The sequence below is a fragment of the Python bivittatus genome, unplaced genomic scaffold (assembly GCF_059951505.1).
Source record: "Python bivittatus isolate LINGU-HERP-01145 unplaced genomic scaffold, Pbiv_v1 ctg000840_np1212, whole genome shotgun sequence".
NCBI classification, from domain to species: domain Eukaryota; kingdom Metazoa; phylum Chordata; class Lepidosauria; order Squamata; family Pythonidae; genus Python; species Python bivittatus.
In genome coordinates, this window is record NW_028277113.1 from 16,028,889 (window position 1) to 16,055,029 (window position 26,141).

Sequence of the window (26,141 nt, forward strand, 5' to 3'; positions counted from 1 at the left end):
TAATGCCCAGACAGAAATTTAAACCATCCTGTGAGCTCCTCTTCATCCTTGAATGTCTCTTGCTTAGTATATCTTAAAGGAGAATAATAATTTTAATGAGGTTGGACAGTTTTTGAGTGAAAGGCAGAACCAGAATGTATTTGTTAGAAAAGCCATTATTGGTCAGTAAAAATTTGTGGAGTTTCTATCAAAGTTATTATATAGTTTCAATTTGGTTTTGTGAGACTTGCTCATAAATGATTGGAGGATTTACAACAGGAAGGTTGGTAAATTATGGCAGTGTTTTCTGGTTTCAGATTCACTATCATTTGGGTATTAGTGAATACCACTTAGTTTCCCTTTTATGTTCCAAATCACCCTTGCATCTTTCATCTCTTGATCTTAAGAATGTTCTTCCCACCCAAAATATAAGGTTAATATGTTTGGAATGCTGGCTTCTGAGCTAAGCTGTCAGACCAGGTGAACCATTCAGCGTGATATAGTACAACTGAGGCATATCATTTTTCACAGTGCTTGCCCAAGTTTTCATTGCACATTCCATTTAGATAACAAATGCCCAATCCCAAATTCATTTGTTTGGAAAAAGGTTGTGTTGAATTCCATGGAATTTCCATAAAAGCATGTTCAGGACTAGTTTCAGGTCACTATCCATTTCCTAAAGAGTTGATCTGATCCTCAGAAACATTTAAAATGTGACTCTTCTCCAAGATGTTAATTTTATACAAATATATTTGTGAATACCTAGCAAAAATTCATACTATTTTAACTTCTGTAGAAAGTTGCAGCATATTTTATCAAGCAGTTTCCCACCTACATGCTAATATGGCAAAATCCATAGATTTTCTAGCTTATGGTTGATGACAAGAGATCCTCCAATAGTAGGGAGCCATTGAATAATACTTTAAACTACTTTTATGAAAAGGAGCTTGACAGTTAGTAAGCCGTATCATTTCAGGATAAACATCAAAGCCTTTTTAATCTCTGGTGCTTTTAAGTTGCTCCAATATGAGCTTCCCCAGTAGATGTCAGTATTAGGAAGAAAGAAAAAAAATAAAACAGATATAAATACAATTCAAATTTGCAGACTTTTAAAATTTACATAAGGAAACGTGAAACTATATATAATATAAACATATTATTTACATTTATTTAAATTTGGTATTACTGTACTTTCTCTATAACTTTATGTCCCATAAGGAAAGTGTTCATATTTGCTATCACTACTGTAGGTGGTAAGTTGCAGTTCTGAAAGTGCCTTCATCATTAATGAATGTGTTGTGCATATGGTATTCCACACATAAATAAAAATAAAATATTTGGATCTTTGCGCATAGATTCACTGTTACTTTAAATAATAACTATATTTTATCAAAATATAGCTGAAATGTCCTTGAGAGTTGTAAATCTTATTTTCAATTATTGATAAAGTTTTTTTATTTAATAGGAATTTATGATTAAAGTAATCAAACTGAAAGTTCATTTCTGTTATATTAGGTATTTTCAATATCTAATTAGGTACAATTAGTACTATAATTCATTTCTGTTATATTAGGTATTTTCAAAATGATAAGATAGTACAATTTGGGGAGGTTATGGAAATAACTTGGTAGAATAGAATTACAGTTCCAGTTCCAAATAGAAAAATATTAGGTAAGGTACAATATAGAAATAACAGCTGCTTTGTCCCATTTTATATCATTTCTTCAACATTGATCACTTCCACCAACTCTAATGTTTAAAGTGAGTGTTGATGGTATTAAGAAAGCCTTTTAGTGCAACTCCCAAAAAGTATTTTATTAGGGAAAAGGGAAGAAAAGGCTTCAAACCACATTATCAGCAGCTGCTTACAGACCTTAGTGATAATATCTTTAGCAAGGTGTAAGCATCTCCCATTTGTTGTTACTCAGTACTGGAGCATGCAGAGAATAATCTTTATTCTCAAAAGTAACTGTTTATTGATTATTTGTATTGTTAAATGTTTGTATTAATAAATATAATTTCATATGATTCAGAGTTTCAGAATAAATTTGAGAACAATCAATAGCAGTTCCTCAGCTGTATGGAATCTATACTTTTTCTCCCAGCTTGATCCCTGAGAATTTAACAAATGGCATTGTTTATTACAGGTAGTCCTCAGGTTATGACCACTTGTTCAGTGATCATTCAAAGTTACGATGGTGCTGAACGAGGGGGACTTATGACTGGGCCTCGAAGTTCTGGCTGTTGCACCATTCCCATGGTCATGTGATTGTCATCTGAGCACTTGGTGCAGTGAGCCACAGTCATGTGATTATGGATTACAAATGTTTAACGTGGAATATAAATTTATCAAATGCTCCTCAAAAGAGAAAAAAAATCATTATTTGAAAAAATTAAAACAAGATATAATTTGCCTACAGGAGATACGTATTAGAAAAAAGGACATAAACTATTTGATTTATAAAAATTTGGGTGAAGAATTTATTTCAGCAGGAGCTAAAAAAAGAAATGGAACTCTTTTCGAAATAATTGTTTTTTAATTAAATCCCCAACTAAAACCAGAATTTCTATTGACTGATGAGCATGTTGGATTTGTTGGGGTGGAAGTTAATTTGCATGGGGTTAGGACTCTGATATTGGGAATTTATGCCCCAAATGAGGATAAAGTACTGTTTTATAAAGAACTTATGGAGAGACTAATAGGTTTCTCTTATGAAAATTCATGTTTGAGGGGGGATTGGAATGGAGTGATCTCACAACTGGATAGAATTTCTGAGAAAAATATTAAAATCACTCAAGTCAAATTACCAAAAGTTTTATTTGATTTGATGGACAATTTAGGGCTTGTGGATATATGGAGACAGATATATGGCAATTCGAGGGAGTATACCTACTTTTCTGAAAGACATAGATCCTTTTCAAGAATAGATATTATTTGGATTTCGAAGAATTTGGCTACTAAGGCTTCTAAAGTAGAGATACTACCAAAGACTTTTTCGAATCATAATCCTGTGAGTTTGGCTTACAAAAGGAAATCCAGATGGAGACTAAAGGAAATATTGTTACAGAAAGAAACAATAGTGGAGGGTTATAAAAAGGAATTAAAAGAATTTTTTGAAAATAATTTAGATAAAGGTATTGATTTAAGAATGGTTTGGGAGGCAAGTAAAGCTTTTATCAGAGGTTATTTTATACAACATAATAGTAAACTCAAAAAGAAGAGGCAAGAGAAAACACAAGCTATTTTGGATGAGATAAAGAGAAAAGAAGATATTAAAGAAATGTCCAGAGAAGTTAAGTATTTCTCAACAAATTAAGCGTTTACAACAACAGCTATCTATGTTAACAGTTAGAGAAATGGAAATAAAAACTATGTAAAGCAAAAAAACTTTGAGTTTGCAAACAGACCAGAAAATGGTTGGCATATAAATTACAAAAAGAAAAGGAAATGATATTGAAATCAAGAGGGAGATACTATATTAACAGATAGTGTGGCCATGCAAAAAGCATTTCATAAATATTATTCCAACTTGTACAAAGCAAGTGACACCTCTCTGGAGAAAATAGATGAATATCTAAAACAAAATTTACCAAGGATTATAGAGGAACAGAAACGGATTGTGAATGAACTTATAAAAATAAGGACAATTTGTGAAGCTTATAAAAAAGTTTAAACCAGGAAAGATACCTGGACCAGATGGATTATCAGGTGGTTGTTATAAATGTTTTGAAGATGAACTTTTACAACCTTTACAAAATACGATGAACCCTATCTTACAGGGAGGAAAGATGCCAGAGAGTTGAAAAGAGGCCTATGTAGCACTAATACCTAAACAGGGACAACATTTGACTTCAACAAGAAATTATAGGATATCATTATTGAATAATGACTACAAGTTGTTTACAACAATTCTGGCTGATAGACTGAAAACAATTCTGCAAGAATTTATTCATGGGGATCAATGTGGGTTTTTACCTAAAGGACAGTTAAAGGACAATATTAGAAACATGTTGGACATTTTGGAATATTTGGAGCAACATAATGAAAAACAAGCCACGTTGATTTTCTTAGATGCAGAGAAGGCCTTTGACAATTTGAACTGGGCTTCCTTGATCAAAGTTTTGGGAGATATGAACTTTGGCGAGAACTTTATAAAATGGCTAAGATTGATCTATACTTCACAGAAAGCACAAATAATTGTTAATGGAATCTAACAAAGACTTGTGAGATACAAAATGGAACAAGACAGGGATGCCCACTGTCTCTTCTCTTGTTTATTTTGGTTCTTGAAATACTGAATAGAAATATAAGACAAGTTGAGAGGATTGTGGGAATAAAGATTAAAAAAGAAACATATGTTAAGGGCTTTTGCAGATGACTTGGTGTTGGTTTTGGAAGATTCTTTAAAAGGAATTGAAACATTAATGGGAAAACAAAGAATTTGGTGCATTAGCAGGTTTTAAGGACAAACAGAAGATGAAAATGTTAACAAAAAACAAAAATAGAATATCAAGCAGTATTGATGAATAAAATGGGTTTTAAGATTGAGAAGAAAGTAATATCACTATGACAAATATGAATTGTATGTTATTTCAAAATAATTGAGACATCAATGAAGTTTAAAAAGATATGTTAAGATGGGAGAAGCTAGTTATCATTGCTGGGAAGAATTTCTGTGATAAAAATGAATGTCTTGCCTAGAATGATATTTTTGTTTCAGACAATATCTGTTTTGACAACTGATGCACCATTTAAACATTGGCAAAAGGATATATCTAAATTTGTGTGACAGGGGAAAAAACCACGAGTTAAATATAAGGTGTTACAGGATGCAAAGAAAAGAGGAGGATTGGGTTTACATGATTTGAAATTGTATTTTGCAGCTTGCTATTTGTTTTGGATGAAAGCGTGGGTGTGGCTGAGAAATAGAAGGCTTTTGGAGTTAGAAGAACATGACCCGAGGTTTGGGTGGCATGGGTATCTGTGGTGCGATAAAGTCAAGGGTAATGTGGATTTTAAAAATCATTATGTTAGACATGCCATATGAAATAGATACAAACCCAGGTTGTGCCCAAAAACACCTTGTGTCTCTCAGCACAAGAAGCATTTTATAGACCAGAAATAATAGGCAAACATAAATGGCTAACTTATCGTGAGATACTAGAATTTTGCCAAGGGGAATACAAAATAAAATTGAGAAGAATTGGTGGCAGAGGGATATAGTTGCCAATGGCTTTCTTATTTACAGTTATTAGAAAGATTTAAAGTAGACAAAAGAGTTTATGGTTTTGAACATTGTAAGACTGAGTTTGAAACAGAATTGTGTACAAATGATGAACATGTAATTGCTAAAATGTATAAAATGTTATTGAGATTTGAAACAGAAGAACAAATTACGGAATGTATGATAAAGTGGGCTAAAAATTTTGGTTATAATATACAAATGGAACAATGGGAAAATAGGTTGAAAGGACTGAAATTTGTACTATGTTATAATCTTAAAGAATTTTTTTTTATAAAATGATATACCATTGGTATGTGTCACCAGAGAAATTGTCTAGAATGTATAAAGGCACTTCAAATTTATGTTGGAAATTTGAACAACAAGAAGGGACATTTTATTATGCTTGCTGAACGAGGAGGACTTAGTCCTGGTCCTTGGAGTTCTGGCTGTTGCAGCGTCCCTGCAGTCATGTAATCACGATCCGGGTGCTTGGTACCCAGCTCACAATTATGACATTGCAGCAAGCTGCAGTCATGTGGTTGCACAGCAGCTTCAGACCTTGGACCTTGGAAGGTGGTTGCCTTCAGAGGACCTTGGAAGGTACAGCAGCTTCAAAGGACCTTGGAAGAAGTGGATTATCTGGATCCTTTTCAATTGGGATTCAGACCCAGGTATGGGACAGAAACAGCATTGGTCGTCCTTTTGGATGATCTCTGGCGAGGGCGAGATGAAGGTTGTGCATCCATCCTTGCCCTACTTGACCTCTCTGCAGCTTTCAACCATCGACCATGGTATCCTTCTGGATTGGCTCAGATGATTGGGGGTGGGTGGCATGATACTGTGCTGGTTCTCTTTCTTTCTCCAGGGTCAAGTTCAGTTGATAATAGTTGGGGAGGAGATATCCCTCGGCCCCCATTATGTGGGGTGCCACTGGGTTCGGTGCTCTCCTCTCTCCTGTTTAACATCTACATGAGGCTGCTGGGTGAGCTCATCCATCGCCATGGGGTGAGATATCATCAGTATACCCAATTATACATCTCTGCCCCTGGTGAATTAAGTGATGCTGTGAACGTCTTGTCCCAGTGCCTGGAGGCTGTGAAGCTCTGGATGGAGAACAACAGGCTTCAGCTGAACCCTGGCAAGACTAAGTGGCTTTGGGTTTTGGGGCCTTCTGGTTTTAGGGCTATGCCATTTTCAGTTCTGGACAGGGTGGCACTGCCTCAGACAGACCCTGTGCACAATCTGGGGGTCCTCTTGGACTGATGACTCCAGCTCGAAGAGTAGCTGGCAGTTGTGGCTAGGAGGACTGTTGCACAGCTTCGTGTTGTGAGCCAGTTGTGCCTGTCCTGGTTTGGGGGGCTCTGCTCAGTCACCTCCCAATTGGACTTCTATAATGCGCTGTACATGGGGCTGCCCTTGAAGAGTATCCAGAAGCTCCAACTGGTGCAAAATGCAGTGGCATGGGCAGTTATGTGTGCCCCTAGAATGGCACACATTATACCTCTGCTCCTTAAGCTGCTTCTGGGTCTAATTCAAGGTTCTGGTTTTAACCTTTAAAGCCCTTTATGGCATGGGGCCAGGCTATCTGAGGGACTGCCTCTCCCCACTTCCATCTGCCTGTCCAATCAGGTCTGGCAGAGAAGGCATGCTGCTGGTCTCAGGAGGCAGGCCTTCTCTGCCATGGTGCCCGCCTTATGGAATCTTGTTCCCACCCCACCCTGGGAAGTGAGGTTAGCTCCATCCTTCCTAACATTCCACAAGTCCCACAAGACCTGGCAATATCATCAGGCTTGAGGATCCCAGAGAACCAGGGAGATCTTGCAATAGCTCCCTTACTGTGGCTAACATCATCCTCTCTTGTTCTTGTGCTTTTATAGTTTTTATAATGAATGTTTTTATATATTTATTGATTCTTTAATTAAGTGTTGTATGCCACCCAGAGTCACTTTTTTGTGAGATGGGTGGCCATGCTAAATGAATAAACGAACGAATGAATGAATACCCTTCAGTGAACCTCATCATATTCTTGCTTCCAGGAGAGCACATTAACAAACAGTCCTGAAAACTTGAAATGTTCAGTAATATATGACTTGAATATTCCCCCCCCCCTTACCTCCAGGTTTAGATACTCCTGGTAAAACTATGCAGGGTGATTAGAAGCTAGCACTTCAGCTGCAAAACTACATTTTCTTTTCCCACTCACGTGGAGAAATTGGGCAGAAATATACTCATGTCATCATTCTGAATTCTGAGTCACTAGCAAATTGAGTTAATTTCTAGGAATCCAACGTTGATTTGGACATCTCTGAAATCCCTCAATATCAACCTGACCTGGTACAGGATCCAATCCAAACCTAATGCCGACATATATATTAGATGGTATCTACTAAACATCTAAACAATTTAATCATTTTTATCATTTTAATGATTTTTATATGTATTTATTGGTTCTTTTTAATTGAGTGTTGTATGCTACCCAGAGTCACTCTCTTGTGAGATGGGTGGCTATACAAATATGATCAATCAATCAATCAATCTGTAACTGTAACTGAATCTATATATTTAATTAACTGCTGTATCCAGCATCATATAAGTAAATTTCATTTATGCTATAGAAGTTTCCCTTGCTCGTCTCTTCATATACTCTACCCAAGTCTTGTTACAGAAGTGACCTTGAGGAGGAAAGAGGGGAAGAAAAACACAGTAGTAATATGTGTTGCAGGATTGATGGTTTAGAAGAAGTCAAAGTTCTTCAGGTTCCCTTTCCCAATTGATAAAGCAAGATTTTGATTTAAAAGATGGGGGGATATAAAAATGCATGATTTCTATAATTGATAATAAAGGCTAAACAACACCCTAACTAGACTTGAGTTGTCATATTAATAGTGATAACATTTTGTTAGTTTCCCTCCACCAATGTACCAGGCAAAGTGAATTGCTATTAAATTTCTTAAATTCTAGTTGAAAAAGTATTGAACTATGGCTTGATTGTGTTGATACTTATGATCTCTTTCTATTAGAGAGCAAGCTAACGGTTTTCTGTTGTGTGACCAAAACTTCATAGCTGTAAGGAAGAACAAATGTTAAGAGCTTGCTTACTTCTCTTTTTTTAAATTTATTTTTAAGTGATAAAACTATTAGGAATTTTGAGAGCATAGAGGGATGCTAACAAAATAACTGCTATGAGGAAAAAAGATTGTGCAGTGAACCTAACACTTGCAGAATACTACTAATCAGAAGCTGTACAGGAAGGTTACTCTCCAGCGTCTTCTCTAATCTCAGGAAATGCCCCCTACCACTCTATCTTATGTTTGTTTTTTTCCTGGACAGGTAGGCACGCATCGTTTTTAATTGCCAGAAATTGTATATGAGGCAAAGTGAGATCTAGAGGCATTCTTGAAAAATGGATTTGGCTGGAAGCTGATGCTTTTAGATTGTCACATGCCAGCTTCCATTATTATTATTAGTTATTATTATTTCTTCTCCTCCTCCTCCTCCAGCACTACTATAATAATTATTAAATTATTGTACAAATTCTTAACTAATACAGCCTGTTCTCTTCTTATACTGCTGATGTTAATTTAACACCAACAGTGAGCTAGGTATGCTATGTTATGATTGCATGCCCAATCCCAGGAAAAGACCCCTGTGGTTTAAGGAATTGCAGAGAGGTCTGCATTCATGCCCTTGTGTGTTCTAAAGCACCTTTTGGTCTTTGTATGTGAAGCCCTGCATTGCTCTAATAAAAAGCTTCCAAGGATTGTATAATACCTCATCAGCTCTCTCACAGGAACATTCTCTATAAATCTGATGAAAACAGACCATAATCTTTGAGTGAAAAAGTAGCGTAAAAATAAAATAAATAAGTATAAAGCCAATGAAGGGGTAAATTTGCTGGGTTTTTAAAAATAGCACGTTTCTTTCTTTTTCTACTGAAAAAGACTACCATAGCTATCCCTCTGGAAACCGTTAAAAAGGCTAGTTACATTGTGCAAACTTCCCTTTCATAGGGCTTTGTTAGAATCTTAGTAATGCTTAGTGAGCCTACAAAACGGTTGGTTGATTAAAACTGAAGTGTGATGCACCGTATCTGAGAGGGATATGTTGCATGTTTGACTACTCCCCTTGTAAACAAGTTTGAATGCTTCTCCCATGAATGCATAACCACACCTTCCACCAGTTGTGGAATTGACCATTCTAAAGTCCTTCTGTTCAAGATGTTACCTTTTGGGTGGGACAGGGAGAGGTTTCATATTTTCCAAGGATTTCTGCATGTACTTCCATTCTATTTGCAGTAAATGCAATGCAAAGAGTCTCCTTTGAATTGCTGGGCTGTTAGATGGGAATTTAATGTTGTTCTCTTTCATAGGTGAAAAGCAACGGCTAAATTATGAACGGTCTGGATTTGATGCAGAGGATTCAGATGGGCCAGAGGATGAAGACAATGATAATGAAGATGATGATGAAGATAGCCAAGCTGAATCGGTTTTATCTGCTACTCCCTCTGTTTCAGCCAGTCCACAGCATCACCCCTCAAGAAATGCTTCTCATGAGATTTCAAGTGCTGATGAAGAAATTAGAGCTGCAGACTGTTTTGCTGGGGTTCACACAGATTCTGTGGATGGCCTGCCAAAAGCACTTCTCACAAAAATGACAGTACTTAGTACAGTGCAGTCGGACTGCAGGAACTCAGGGCCACTGGGATCGGCTATTTCCAGAGAAGCAAAAAAAGAAAGCATGCAAGACAGAGCAACGAGCACAGAGCCTACTGTCCCTTCAGAAACACTTCATAGGTCACCGTGTCATCAGATGTATGTGGACTTCCCAAGTACAGAAGAAGTATTAGGAAGCACCACTCCTATTAGCACGACAGCAACTTGGAAGGTGAGAGGAAGGGTTTTTTAATTCCAGAATTTTAGTGCAGGGAAAGCAGGCAGTGCTTATTGTTTTATTGGCAAAATTATGCTTTTCTTGGACGTTGGCATTTAAAAAAACACTTCCAGTATTTGAAAATTAGTGACAACAAAATTGGAGGATTAGATTACATGCTATGGGTCTTTGGTGCAATGCATGGGATTTATGTTTGAAAATGTTTCACTGATATGCACTGATTTGCATCATTACTCTAATGGCTGAATTGAGAGTGGAAGTTATCAAGTTATATTCACCAGGAGTACAGAAAATCTTGTTTCCAGTTTCTCTGTCAAACCTAGTTGAGGAATTTGGATACGTAGGACTGGAGAATCCTACAGTTTCAATATTCACATTACAGTTGCTTTGTGGGTCCAACTGAGGTCTTTGTATATGACATTCTGGGCTTGGTATATTCTACTGCCTGGATGTGAATTATTTTAAAACGGGGAAACAAGGGAGGTGCCTTCATTTCTGTTATGGTTCTTAGTAGAAATTGGTTCTTTCTGCAGAGTTAGTGGACCAATTAAGACCAATCTGAAGAATTCCGAATGCTTTGAGCATCACTGGTGTTTATGTCTAAACTTTAGTCTATGGAATGGTGTACAAGAGAGGACTAAAGACATATTTGCCAAACATTTTCTCCTGCAACATAAGCCTGGTTAGCTCCCTGGTTTTCAGAAGGATCTGAAAAGCAGTTGATGTAAGACTCATAACAGTTACAGAAGTTAATTACTTTGCATCTTTTGTGACAGTGATAATAATAGCAAGTTTCCATGTTAGGTTGTCTAGAACACCATCTAGTCTGGTTTTACATCAGACTCAGTTATTGTGAACTGAGGATCTGGCCACTCTGTTGGAGGAACCTTGTTTTCTTGACTTTGGTCCATTATGGGTTTTAACAGCGTTTTGAAAAAGATTAAGCACTTCTTCAACTCACCTAGACATGTACTTTGCTGCCCTCTTCAAGGTAACATATTTTGCAGGTCCTTCTTAAGAAGCCTTCTTTGGACTGAATACAAATCTGTCACCCAGTTGCTAATGACCCCTTTTTAGCAAGATGCTTTAAAACAAGGCTATTTTGGTGCAATTCAAGGTGCTGGTTATCACCTATAATGCCCTTCATGGCACAGGGCCAGTTTATTTGAGGGACCATCTGTCTCCCATGGTTTTTACCCATCTGAGAATATCAGTCAGAATTAGTGCATTCCAAGTCCCCTCAATCAAACAATGCCATCTATTGGGACCCACGAAACATGCCTTCACTGTCGTGGTGCGTGCTCTCTGGAATGATATTCCTCCAGAGATCCACGTGGTTCCCACCCTGATGATGATCTGTAACTTGGCTGCTCTCCAAGGCCTTAGGGTAGGGTGGTTGCAAAGCACCTTCAGTTATGTTTATGGAATGTGGTTTGCCTGGACGCATATGAACCTTTTTCTTACTGTTCTGTTTTTTTTTAAGTGTAAGCTGCCCAGAGTTGTTCTGAAGTCAGACAGCTTCTAAATTTAATAATTAAAACTGTTGTTATTGATTAAATTAATTATCATTAATTAATTTTAAATCCGCGTTTGGCCTGATTTTAATATTAAAGTGTTAAAACCTTATTTTCAGGTTCAGATAGCATTGGGCAGTTGTTCTGCTTAGTTCCATGGCACTTTCTACCTTGGATGTGCAGCTGCCTGTAAAGAAGCCAACTTCATTCATCAGCAGAGAGAGGGATTTAATTGAAGTGTTCATGTTGTGATTGCTTTGGTTTTTGAATGCCTAAACAGTGCTGGAATCTGGACAGATGTTGCCAGTGGTACCAGTAGAAAATATCATAAGATTATGTTTAACACCACCGCAAGGCCATATGGCCTTGATAATTCTTCAGATGAAATAATGTGTCCTAGTTAATGCTGTAACATTTTCACTAAGAAATTAGAATATTTAGAGCTCTAAATAGAATTCTTGACATGTGTCAAGTATAGAAACAGAAAAGCAGGGCTTCTCATTTTATTCTGGGCTTCTCAAAATTAATTTGAAAGAAAATGACCAAGAACTCCACCCATGTTTTTAGTCTAAAACATTGAAAAAGTAAAACCCAGGTTTCTCAACTGAATCAAATTCCATACATTTCAGCCTAGCAGATGCATACTTAACAATTATTAACATAATTACCTTTCTCTTGCTTTCTCTTTTCTCGTGCAGAGCACAGTTTCTACAAGACTTCCTTCTGTACCCATAGACCGGAGTACACAAACTACAGTTGTCGTTCCTTCAATGGCATCCCCTTTTGCAGAGATCCAAGAGCAAAAGCATGGGGAACATCAACAAACCATGAAATTAGCACCTCCCCAGACTCATCTGTTTAGCCACCTCCCCTTGCATTCTCAACAACAAACTAAGAGTCCCTATGGAGTGGTTCCAGTGGGGGGGATCCATGTGGTACCTGCTGGCTTGGCCACCTACTCTACTTTTCTACCCATTCCAGCTGGGCCAGTACAGCTCACTATTCCTGCTGTTAGCGTGATCCACCGAACTACAAGCGCTCTTGGCGATCCAGCCTGTGCAGTCTCTGGCACTGCAAATCACCTTGGTGTTGCAGAAGTGAACAGTGTGGTTCCCTGTATCCCTATAGGCCAAATTAATGTGCCAGGCATCCAGAGTCTAAGTGCACCAGCCCTGCAGCCTCTTCCATCCCTGAGCATGGAAACGGTGAATATCTTAGGCCTGGCCGGCACCAGCATTGCACCACAGATACATCATTCGGGATTAACGCTCAATGCCGTAGGGTTACAAGTGCTGACTGCAAACCCTTCCTCTCAAAGCAACTCTAGCCCTCAGGCACACATTCCAGGGCTGCAAATATTAAACATAGCACTGCCAACTTTAGTTCCTCCGGTGAGCCCTAGGACTGCAGATGATCAGGGGATCGTAGAACCACCAGCCTCCAGGAATAACACTTGTGAAACGTTCCCAGATCAGGGTTCTGGGAGCTTAGCTACTCTGGACCCTGCTCAGATTGCCAGTGCTCTATCTCCTCAGAAGGCGCCTGCCGACAAGCGGTACAGCATCGAAAATCTACTGGAAGTGGCTCCTGCAAAGGAATATCGACAGCACGACAGCCCGGATAACCCAGACTCTGAAAATCCTGACTCAGAGAGTCCCATAAAACCAAAGTGCAATATTAGTTCTGTTCAGGTGGGACAGGCATCTGGGTCAGAGCCTCCTGCAAAGGTGAATTCAGACATTTTATCCAGTTCCCCCGGACATCAGACAGTCCCTCAGGATAAAGAATTCCATTGGCCGAAAAGGCTGCCAAAAGTGGACCTTAGTGATGGCAGCAGTGATGATGAGGATAGACTAGTAATTGCAACCTAGGGTGTTTTGGTTTCATGTTGGGTTGTGTATGGGGGCGCGCGTGTTTTGTTTTGTGTGTATGTTTTTTTAAAGTAACACTTACTGGGTTTCTTTGCAAACCTCCCTTTTACTTAAAGCACATATTTTCTGACACAAACTCATTACTAATCTTCGTGCAATCATGAACTCTTGACCAATAATTGTTGTTTCTTGTCAGCTCCGGCCATTTTTTGTACATGTTGTATAGACAATTGTGCCTTTTTTGTGTTTTATGTTTAGAAAACTGTACAGATTGTCAAAATTATATATTATATGTATATTAAACCTGAGTAGTTTTGTTTCGTAAGTAAAACAAAATCTTATGTCAAATGAAATGATTAAATTATATGTTGCACTGTTAAATGTAAATTTTTATGGCTGTGGGGCGAAGTTTGTATGTACAGATTCAGTTATGTACAACTCCATATTTATTGTATCCATATTAGTCTGGGGGGAGGGGAAAAGTTCTGTCCATTTTTCTCATGTATGACATTAGCTTTACACTTAAGACAAAAATCCCGTATCTGTGTTATTGAACTATTTCAGTAAAATTTTTGTTTACTGACTTTACTACTGGCTCAAGTTGTACCTCTTTCTAAATGAACCAACAAGAAAGAACAATTCTGTTCTGGAATTATTATTATTATAAAAAGAACATTAAAATTATAAATATATTGCTAATAACTTCTCACTTGGCCCTCTCTGCCCCCCCCCATTAGTTTCTTAGGAGATATACTGAAAAAGTGATATTTCTTTGTTTATCAGTAAAGAGAACTTACAAAATGGGGAGAATTTTTGTTTGTTTGTTTCAATGGAATTTTTTTATTAATTGAGTTGCCAATAAACAACTTCTCTTTTTTGTAGTAAGTCCTTTATTTAAAAAAAAATGAAGGAAGGAAGGCTCATACTATTTCTTTTAAGTCTGGTTATTTTATTAAAGCCAGACTGTCACACAAGAAAATGTAGTTACCTTTGTGCCAATGATAAAAACTCTTCAAGCTATTTTTTATTTTTACTGAAAAACAAGCATAAAGCTTTGTTATATTAAATAGTAATGTCATTGAAAAAAAAACTACTTCTGTTGTCTCCATTTTTTAACAAAATTAAGATTTAAGTGCTACAGGAGCCGTTCATTTCAGTTACAATTTAAGTTAAACTTGGTAGCTTTTTTGCATAGAATGAATGTTTAAAAACAGATTTGTTTCATTCAGTGAGGCAAGATATTAGCGAACATGGGTACCTCCTATCTCTTTTGTCTTTGAAGAACTGGACAGTGTATAGAAAAAAGCCTTGGGAAACCACATCCCATACGATCCTAATCCATAGCTAGATATGAGGAGTAGAAGTTAATATTTAAAGGTGAGACTCTTAATACTAAGGGATGGAGGGGTAAAGAATGGAAAATTTTCCACCCATCCCTAGACTTCACTTGCCTTAGAATGCATAATTTCTGGTCACATATCCTGGAAAAGAAAAGAAAATTTCAGCATTGCTTGCTGAAAATAATTTTATTGCATTATAGTTAAGATGACAAGAAGTGGATTATATGCATAGTAAAAAACCACTGGAAGTTTCATAAGCATTGATTAACTCTCTACATTCTTAAAATGGTAGAATAAGTTTTGACTAGAGGAAGAAATACATACCAATAACAAATACTAAAGTTTCAGTGGAAAACTCAGCCTAATCTACTATTTCATATGATGCCAATGGATTATATGAAAATTTGTATTACCTTTCTTATATCTTATTTTTCATTATATGAAAATTTTGTATTACTATAATATTGAGCAGACTTCCAAAATCATGCAAGAGATCGAGCATAAAGTCATTTGAATTCCTTGCCAGACTTTCTTGAAACATTGCTGAAGGTCATCTAGGCAGCAGAGATCTAATGTTAAATAGAAGCTGTGGGGAAATAATGTTGGAGACCAAGACATTTAATACTTGAGATAAATGTATATTTAACAGTATGAAAGGAGGCTTAGTTAGCAAGGAACCTCAGATCGCTCTGGTTTAGCCCTATAGAATACTATTCTACCCACTTCAAGATTCCCCTGAAGCTGCATTCCTGAAGTTCACTCAGTGAAGCAAAACCTTGCATTGAGATGAGTTAATTAACCAAGCATGCTTAGCTTTATTTTGCAAGACAAGGTTTATTTTGCCCAAAGAGGTCAAATGTTAAAACAGCCTTGTGTGATTTGCCACCAAACTGTTAAGATTTATGTGAAGTTTCTTGCATCCAGGAAGAAGCTGCTCTTGACATAACATCTGACATAAGCCCTATGGCTAGCGATTTTATGAAAGATCCATTTATGAAAGATCCCTGTGGCTAGCGATTTTATCGAGATCCATTTATATGCCTGCTGAGTTTTGGGATGACTTTGTATTGAATATATTAGCTGCAAGGTTTACAACGACATATACTGAAATTAAAATTACAGTAATTCAGCATTGCCACAAAAAATTCAGGTTTGTCCATTCCCTTTTCTATCACTGCTGTTATGTCCCCAGTGAGTTCAATGACTGAATGGGAAATTGAAACTAGACCTTTCTAGCCCAACATCCTCCCTACTGTTACACAACAGATATATGCTAGCACATCCATTTGCATTATTACCATAGTAATGTATTGGCTCAGCCAAAATGGGAACATCCACGCTCAACAGGGAAGTATCAGCATGCTTGCAGGAGCACAGATAATCTGCTCAGGCTGATCAACATGTTTCTTGACCCTTAGTTGTCCAAACCATCTGATGTCACCCAAGTGTCTCAACAAACCTTTCTCCCCAGCAAATGCTTACTAAAGGAGTGCTATAGTAGCAGTTTTTATGGAAATTTATTCTTTTTAATAAAGTTCTCTGCAAACTTCACAAACAAACGAACCCAGAGCCTCACTATGAATTCACTGAATTGCAAGTTGAGGCATTTAAATTTTTGGAATGCAATTACATTTTTTTAAAAAATTCTCAAAGCACAAGAAGACATCCAAGCCAGAAACAATGGTGTTATAAAACTGGAAATGTTGGGCAAATTAAAGTTATTTCTCTCCCTTTGGAGACTGTAAAACCAATGGATTTAAGGACATTATTGCTTTGTCAGTCCATTTCTTGCAGCACAATTTAGAAATTAAACACAATTATCCCTAAACATAGTTATATATGTTATCCCAATGCTATATTTCCCAACATTTAATACCTATACTACTGTTTTTTGTTTTTGTTTTTAATTTGTGCTCAGTCGTTACCGACTCTGCAGTGACTGCTTGGACGAATCCTTGCAGTTTTCAAGGCAAGGTGTTTCGGAAGTGGTTTGCCAGAGTTCTGAGTTTGTACAAAGAAGATACTTTCATATGTACAGTGGTACCTCGGGATACGAACTTAATCCGTTCTGTGACTCTGGGCATATCCCGAGTTGGTCGTAACCCGACGCAAATTTCCCCATAGGGTTCAATGTAAATTTGGTTAATCCGTTCTGCCCTCCGAATTTGGTCGCACCCCGAAGCAAATTTTCCCATACGGTTCAATGTAATTACCGTTAATCCGTTCTGGTGTCCGCGGACCACGCATCAGGGGTGGGAAAACGGCCGGGCGCCACGCAGCAAGGCAGGAAAACGGCCGGGCGCGGCGCGGCACGGCGGTAAAACGGCTGGGCACGGTGCGGCACGGTGCGGCGTGGCGGAAAAATGGCCGGGCGCGGTAGGAAAACAGCCAGGTGCGGCGCGGTGCGGCGGTAAAACGGCTGTGGACCACATGTCAGGGGCGGGAAAATGGCCGCGGATCATGTGTCAGGGGCGGGAAAATGGCCACGGACCATGTGTCAGGGCGGAAAAATGGCCGTACCCCGAGGCGGAGTTCGCACATCGAGGTAAATTTTTGCGGCCGGAGCTGGTCGTAACCCGAAAAGTTCGTTAGTAGAGGCGTTTGTATCCCGAGGTACCACTGTATATGTACAGGAAAATTCAAGCAGGGAATCCATTTTCTTAAGTACGATTAGGAGATTTTCCATCAGGAATTATTTGGAAACCAACAGAAGTGCCAAGATTTTCCAATCTCAACCAATGATTATCTAAGCTATAGGGGATTGCCAAATATGATTGGATTTATTGTGGAGTGTATAGAAACTTAATGTTTATATAAGTCCAACTCCATTTCTTTTTAATTAAAGATGCTTCCACATGGTTTTTTATGCCATTCCCAAATCAGCACCACGATCCTGCGTTCTTATACTGCTGAGCCAATTTACTTCTACTTTTAAAATATAGAGGTTAGTAGGGGTTAGAATTCTCCCCTCATCCCAGTGACTCATCTATCCTGTTTCACCATAAATGTGCAAGTTCCATCCCAGTTGATTTTAGTAGAGCAGAGGGGAGTTTCTTACCAGCTTTTCCTTATTGTAAGTATTAAGGTTTATTAAAAGCCTCAAACAAGGCACTTTTCTGAAGACTGGGGCAGAGAATTGGTTGGACCATCCTTGTTTATACTCTTCAACTCATCAGCTGGAAGTTTTCAGCAAGATGAGGTTCGTGATGGAGTGGACACTTGTAAGTCTGCTTTAAAACATTTCTCTGAATTTGAAGAGATAGTATTATGGCAGCATGGAAATGCCCTAAGAACATTTTAGGAGAGCTTTTCATGTTAAACACTGAGAATGAATACAGCCATTCATTCTTAGCTGGGATGAAGAACTGACTGAGCTGGAAGTAGTGTATACTGGCAAACCCAGCTTCCATGCCCTTGTGCCTTTCATAGTGATTTAATGGGAATATAATCATACAATATGAAGAGAAAAAAGTATCAAAGTCTGCAAAGTCACCCACCCTTCCCTAATATTGCAACTCCACCAGATGACTTCCTTTCCATGCACAGTAGCATTTCAAAAAACTTCCATTCAAAACCAGGTCCACTGATTACAAACCAGTGTGCATAAGGTTTCTATGTGTGTAGGGCTGCCTTTCCCAACTGGCACCTTCCAGATGTGCTGGGACTTAGAATGTTTAGAACTGTGGTGTTAACACATCTGGAAGGTGCCAATTTTGGGGATGCTGCCTTTGGGTCTGAAACCTGTGTTCTACTGACTCCATTCAATGCACCATTAATTAATTCACTTGAATTACACTTAGTATTTCTTCATAAGAAATTATCCAAGATAAATAATAATAATAATAATAATAATAATAATAATAATAATAATATAATAATAAACATTTAAATACACGTTTAAGTTTTTGAGAGGCTGTTTCTGCCTTCTGACAAACACACAATTGACTATATCAGATACTCTGCTAATCAGAACAAGCATGAGCCATCAATCCCTTGAAAAGCATATGAAGAACTTCAGCTACATGCTGTCTTAATAGCACGCTGTAGTAATAAACATTTTGGTTTCATTTCCTCAGACTCACTACAACTGCTTGCATGTCATTATTACTTGCAAAGAGCAAGAGAGCCAAAACAGGGCCTGAAACACCAAAGGCTACTTCAGAAGCTTCTTAAAACATACCGAGGTCAAAAAACAAACTGAGACAAGGAAAGACCGGATTATTTCAGAGGGATTAAAAGGTCAAAGGCCTGGTGCAAAGAAGCAGGGCAATATCCCACACAAACCCCTTACTGCAAGACCAGCCGAACAACAACAGCAGAGGGTCCTCTCCAGGCCTGCTTAGAAAAGGAGAGGGAAGAACGCTTAGCTGCCACCCGCCACCCCCCCAGTACAAAATGCGCCTTGCCTGATACCTCTCTTGATATCTCCCTTAGTCGACAGTGCCTGTTCTTACACTACGTTGTGACCCTCTGAATTACTTGCAGGCTGACAACTTTTTATTTTGATCTAGTAATTTTGGGGTAGCTCCCCTGCCTCCGGTTTTCTGCTGGGGGACACTCAGCAGAAATGGACATCAATGGTCCACCATACCCAAAAGTCTGCACTTTAAAATGTACTTAATGATCTGCTTTTATTTTGCAGATCTCTTCCTGAACAGTACTGTGCCTTTTATTGGGCAGCACAAGATTGCTCCCTAAGCAATCAAACTGTAAGCCACTAAACAGAAAAGCTGAAGGCTTGGAATCCTTCCAGAATGGTTTTTTTTATTATTATTTTAACCCAATGAACTGCATTTTATATCCTGAAGAAGACAGAGTTCCTCCTCTGGTAGCGTTAGCATAATCCTACATACATCTATTCAGATGTAGATCCATTAAATTCAATGGGAATTACTCCCAGGTGAGTGGAATATAGGATTGCAGCTTAATTTGCAACTTTATCTTCTTTGCAAATGCTAATCAGTAGCAATAAGGAGATACTTTCACTAAGAGCTTGAATCTCAAATAATTTGTGATCCTATGGCTGATTTGAATGCTCACAAGCAGGAGAGTTGTTTCTAAGTAACAAAGCATGTCCTTATTTAGTATATATGCTAATAATCCACCTGGCTCATTCCCTTTAAAAAAATCTATTTAGTTCACAGCAGATCTAACGAGTCATTAAGGAGCACAATTCAAGGGACAAAATGAATCTTAACATGGCAATATCTTCCATTTATTTCCATCTCTTGCAAGATGTCCCTCAGAGAAAAAAGCTCAACTGATTTCAGAAAAAGGTCTTACCCAAAAGGTTTTATTTACACACGCAACACATCTACCTCCAATATTGTATGCGTGATAGCTCTCCCACACACAAACACACACATGCTGTCCATACAATGTGGGCATCTACACTGAGAGGAAGAGCCTTTGTGAGGACAATTATTCAGAAAATTATTCAGAAATTCATGACAAACTCTTAGTTCTTACTCCTATGGAAGCCACTAAGTGTGCTTCTTCTTTAGATGCTTATGTTGTATGGACTCTTAGGGAAATTTTGCAACTTCTGGTTCCAGAGGAAGAAGGGCTATTTTGTCTCTAATTCATGTAATTCTAGAAATATGTAGGAATATTACAAGAATACCAAATTATACAGGATTAACTCTAAGTGACCAGGAGACAAGGGTAGTTGCCAAAATGTTCTAGCTGCTGATACTTATCATTTATCTTGCTTATGAGAACAGTAAAGGGAAAAAATTGACACTAGTGTTCTTTGGGCTGGTTGTCCTCTACATAAGCTGCATGATCAAAAGATTTGGTGTGTTTATTCCACAAACCAGACACTGGGAGTAAGGTGTTACAAACAGCCAGGCTGATACTGCAATATATTTTTTGGAGAAAGCTGCTTTCCAACAGATTTATATTAAGCCTAAAAGAAAGGAGTGTCGGTACATTTCAGATGTGGTGAAAGTCATTAGATAGGTTGGCTATTATAAATCCTCTTACGTTTTCACTGACTTATTGAGATCAGTACTTTATTTTATATCATGTTCAGATGGATTCACACATCATGCTAAACCATAACATGGCAGTTTGTATTTAGCTTAGTGCAATGTGTGGATACCGATATTGTGATTCTTAAACTATGACTTATGGCTTATGCCTTATTTGAGCCATAATTTTTAAGTCAAACTCAAGCTTAGTATAATCTGTGAACCAAAATATACAATAACAGGAAACTGCTAAGCAGGTATATATTTTGATACATTTTTTTTTTCTACTGGTTAAACTTCATTCCTCAGTGCATGGGTTCTTGGAAGTAGATCCCCAGTTGCAAGTTGGAGTTTCGGATCAATCTTAGCAAAGTGGAAATCACTGGTCTGGATGAATTCCAATCAAGCCATGGAACTTGCTGGGCAACTTTTGTGTAATCGTTCATTTTCAATCTAACCCACATCTCAGGTTAAAATTGGTATAAGCATAAAATGGAAAGAGTACAGAATCATGTATGATGCCCTGAACTCCTCGAAGGAAAGGTAAGGTACATCTATAATCAATAAATCAGTGGAAATTTCTGCACAGTGACAGATACCTCTGGTGGTCAGTATTGTTGGAAGGGAAAATATGTTGTCTTGGAGGATCCCTGAAACAAACTATCTCATTCTACTCTTGCTGTCTTACTAACACGTTTTATAAAATCCTTCTCCTAGTTCTAATAGTAATAATAGTATCACCTCCTTCCTGCAACACAAAGCTCAAGAGGGCTGTATAACTTTTTCCTATTCTATTTTAAGAACAATCCTTTGAGATAGGCTGAAAGATTGTTGTCTGCTTCATACAACATGAAGTCCTTAAGCCTAGTGTGGTTTGTTTGCTTTCAACTTTGGATGAACTCACCCATTATTGTTTAGCATTATGTGCAAACCAAGCCACTATGCCTTATTCAACAAACCTGTTTTAAAAAGTCCTGACTTGATACAACACAGTGGTACCATTGATTAGCTTAAAAATCTCCTAATGAACCTCATTACTGAGTGGGAATTTAAAAGAATGTCTCCATCGCTCTATTCCTGGTTCTCAAAAATTGATTGATTGATTGATTTTGTGCCTTCAAGTTGTTGTCGATTCCTTTGGCTTAATTATCCTGCCCACTATTTACTTTCAAACAGAGAAAGCAGGAAGGCTGAGTTTTTATTCCACTACTAAAAGCGCTGCAAAAAAAAAAAAAAAAAAATTACTACTGGTGTACTACTAAATTCTAGCTTGTATTTACTCCATTCTGTTTTCTATTATAAACATGTAGAATACAGCACCACCTTGTGGCTTGATACTTCTACTAAAGCAACATCATATGAATATCACGCTGGAGAAGAATATCATTCTTCTTAAGCTTAGCATGAGGAGAACCATGCTAACAACCATGGCTTTAAAAGAGCACATACCTGGGGTCAGCTCTAGAAAAATGTAGAACAAGATATGTAGGGATTATGCACCACTAGTATAATCCTATCTACCCATTTAGAAGGAAGATCCACTGAGTTCAGTAGCATTCATTCCCAGATAAGTAAGTAGTCTTCCCCAGTGTGACACTCCCCAGAAGTGTTGGACTACAGCTTCCCAGGAAATGTATCTTCTGCCTCTTACAAGACAACAATTATATCCATTTTCTACCTTTTTTTCTTGACTGCTACTTTTTGAAGAACCTAGCAAAGGCTTGTCATCAAGGCAGGAACTGAAGAAGAAGTGTGCATAACTACCATTCTGTTGCTAAGTAGGTCTAGATTTGGGATATTTATTTATTTATTGTTTAAATTTATAAGGCCGCCCATACAATATACACTGTTGGGTGGCTAACAATCGGTGAAAAAGAGCTAACAGTAAATAGGAACAGCTTAAAAAGACAAATCAACAACCACCACCACTACAACAGCACAATGCAATTGGAATGACTCAGAACACAACACAACACTAAGACAGGCTTACTGATAGCTTGGCCCAATGCTCAGAAGTGGTGTTTCAATGCAAAACAGCACGTGAGCCATCAGGATGTCATCTTGAAATCCACTATGGAAGAAAGACAAGGTGCCAATTACTATAATCTCTGTCGTAATGTAAAGATCCAGAAATCCTACTGGAAAAAACCACATGGGTTTATAATTTAATATCTGACCTTTAAGAACTCATGAAAAAATGATGCTGTGGTGTTGGCCTTGCCTGGAGCCTGTAATAATAATCAAGTGCTTCAAGAGAGAAATACATTATTGTCCATCATGGATAGATTCTACACTGGATGCCAATTGATCAGTGAGCAGCAGTAGATTCGAATGCAGTTGCTGTTAGAACAGAATATTCTCTGTTTTCAATATGGCCATGAGTCAACCCTCTGTTCATAGTATTTTAAATGTAGAAAAAGTAATAGGTCTTTGAAAGATCCTATCGCACTAAGGGCTCCAGAAACTGCCTACTGTATTAGTTTTCATTTTCTCCCAAATTCATTACTGCACGTGGACCATGCAGGTTCAGGAATTGTGTGATTGTTTACCACTTCACAGTTCTGTAGGAAGATACTCTTAAAAGCTAATGAATATCTACAAAACCTTTCCCCTTAGGATAGCTAGGAGCAGAATCTAGGCATTCATTCTTTGCTGGTTTGATTCTTCTGGCTGAACGTCTTCCTCTTTCAACAGTATCACATGTTTAATCACAGCCCTAGATGAGATAGTTGCCCAGGCCCTTTACAGCCTCTCTGTCCATCCATATGAGCTTTGAAGCCAATCCCTCTGATAAAGTGTTTCTCAACCTTGGCAACTTGAAGATGTGTGGACTTCAACTCCCAGAATTCCCCAGCCAGCCATGCTGGCTGGGGAATTCTGGGAGTTGAAGTCCACACAACTTCAAGCTGCCAAGGTTGAGAAACACTGTTCTAATATATGGCAATGAATTTGAAACATCTGGCAGAGCTGAAACACATTCTATTTGATAGCTCATTCAAGCTCCTTTCCAAATGAACCTTATTAAAGCAACTGGCAGGAGCGAAGTAATAAAGAAAGTAACTAGGACAAGTTGGGGGATGTGTTGTGTGCCATGTAAATGAATGCAACATGACTGTACAAGAGTGAAGTGCTCAGGGTTACTGTCTTATGGCTTACACCCTGGATTCATCATTTTTGTTTGAGTTTGTATAACATGTTTCACCAAACAAGTTGAAAGACCTAGCCGCTGCATTTGCACAATACCGCAGGCAAAGTTTGGATAGCGTTGACTCTAGTTCGCTTGTCTCTTCGCCTCTTGCGTGAATGCAGTCTGTTTAGTTGGTTAATTGAACAATTTTGAGCGATTTTGAGTGCTTTGAGGGAACCCAGAAAACATCACCAGGCTAAGCATCTTGCATGAACGTAGCCTATCCTTCTGCTTTCATAGGCCCATCTTCACCAGGATGAACAGCTTTCTCCAGCAATGATAGGGAAATTACATGTATCGACCTTTTATCTGCTAGGCATCGATTCAGCAGTACTGGAAATGTCAGTAATTTTATTTCCAAAAGCAGGTGGGAAATGGACCAACAAAATATGTACACCACATTTCCCATCCTCCCCCACGGGTAGAACTGCTCAAGAGCTCTGTCAGTCTCTTTTTCTCTCTCTCATCTGTGGTCCTAAAGGAATGCAGCCTGGGTTTGGAGATATCATCCTGGAATGTATGTGTGGGAAGAAACATCCTCACTGGCAAGCAAACACAATATTATATCTGGATTTTTTAAAAAGGCTGAGCAGATACATTCACAACAACATGTTTTATCAGTGCATTCATATGTCTTGGGGGTGCAGGGGTGGGGAGCCCTTGAAAATGAGCTTCCTTTTTTTCTTATATTGCTTTTTGCCACACAATTTGTATCAAGTGACCGTTTAAGCATCACCAGAAGAGCATCAGCAGAAACTAGAGCAAACATTGCATAAAAGCAATATATGCTAATTTATCGGTGTACATGGACATGTGGACATAATTCCTGTAATCTAACTAGAACTGTAATCTAGCTGTCCATATTAAATTGGACTAAGATTGTTAGAGGTGAGCAGCCCAGTCAGTACCTAAGTGGTCACTGTGGTGGTGGTGAACAGCCTGGCTACCATTTTTCCTTTTTATAGGTCTGAACCTTTAAATTGGACTTGGCCATGACAGCCCTTCAGACAGTAGACCAGCGTTTCTCAACCTTGGCAATTTTAAGATGTCTGGACTTCAACTCCCAGAATTTCCCAGCCACCCATGCTGGCTGGGGAATTCTGGGAATTGAAGTCCAGACATCTTAAAGTTGCCAAGGTTGAGAAACTCTGGTCTACTGTCCTATTCAGATGTAATATAACTGCCTTAGGCTGCAAACCAGTAGCTATTATACCATGGAACAGAAGGGATATGTCTACTTCTTAGTAGACATATCTAGGATCACATTGTTAGCCCTTTAGCACGCCTACCTGTTAACTTAATTTTTAACAATGAAGATGTGGGATCAAAATTGTACATGTAAATACAAAGAACCCTTGCTATTGGGAAATATTCAAAGAAATGCATTCTGTATTCAAATGAATGATTCTAGGGAAAGTTTTACTGCAGTCAGTTATCTCACTAGGCTTATGACGGAAAGTCAGAGACCAGTTACATGTATGTGTTTTAAGAACCTTCCACCAGTCCTTTAGGTAGGTGGGTTTCAACGTCTATCCTATTCAGAGTCTATGTGCCCATGATGATACTGAACCCATAGCTCATATATTACTGCACAGTTTATAAGGTTAGAAAGTATCACTTCTTTAATTCTAGAAAAGACCTAAAAGTATTATATACTGTTCTTATTAAGAGATCCATACGCAGAAAAAACAGGAAAATTGAAGAAATGTTGTGCCAAAATATACTTAATGTGAGCTCTCTCTCTGTGCTCTCTTTGTATGGGTGTGTGTGCATGTGTATGTGTGTCACATGCACAAATTCTGTAAGTATCTGCTATTTCTCTGGCTTTTTGTACTGATGAATGATCATAATCAATTACATACTTACTAAACACATTTTTAAAAACGTATTAGTGGTTTTTTGCTCCACTGAGTATCAAATAATTTACCACATCAATTGAACAGCAATGCCACAATAATGAAAATGTTTATACTTTGTGTGACCTTAACCCTGCACTTTTAACAGGGGGATTTCAGCAGATATAAAGAGCAGATAATTTCCCCATTCTGCACAATCCATAGCCTGCCTTTGTGTGACACACTGAAACACAAAGTGGCCTGCCACATTTTAGCCTAGAGCATTGTGTCAACCCAAACTGTGCCATAAACATATAGTTCCTTATGT

General features: G+C 38.2%; 1 protein-coding gene across 7 annotated transcripts in view; it reads left to right on the top strand.

The window, feature by feature from the left end:
• Window positions 1-14,491, top strand: part of HIVEP1 (HIVEP zinc finger 1) — an 88,990-nt gene extending 74,499 nt beyond the window's left edge. For all 7 annotated transcript variants that reach the window (XM_088130542.1, XM_088130548.1, XM_088130544.1 and 4 more), the window contains 2 exons: window positions 9,574-10,088; window positions 12,307-14,491. In XM_088130542.1, coding sequence (XP_087986668.1) covers window positions 9,574-10,088; window positions 12,307-13,479 — 1,688 coding nt within the window. In that variant the 3' untranslated portion in view covers window positions 13,480-14,491. The remainder of the gene's footprint in view (window positions 1-9,573; window positions 10,089-12,306) is intronic.
• Window positions 14,492-26,141: the final 11,650 nt, after the last annotated feature.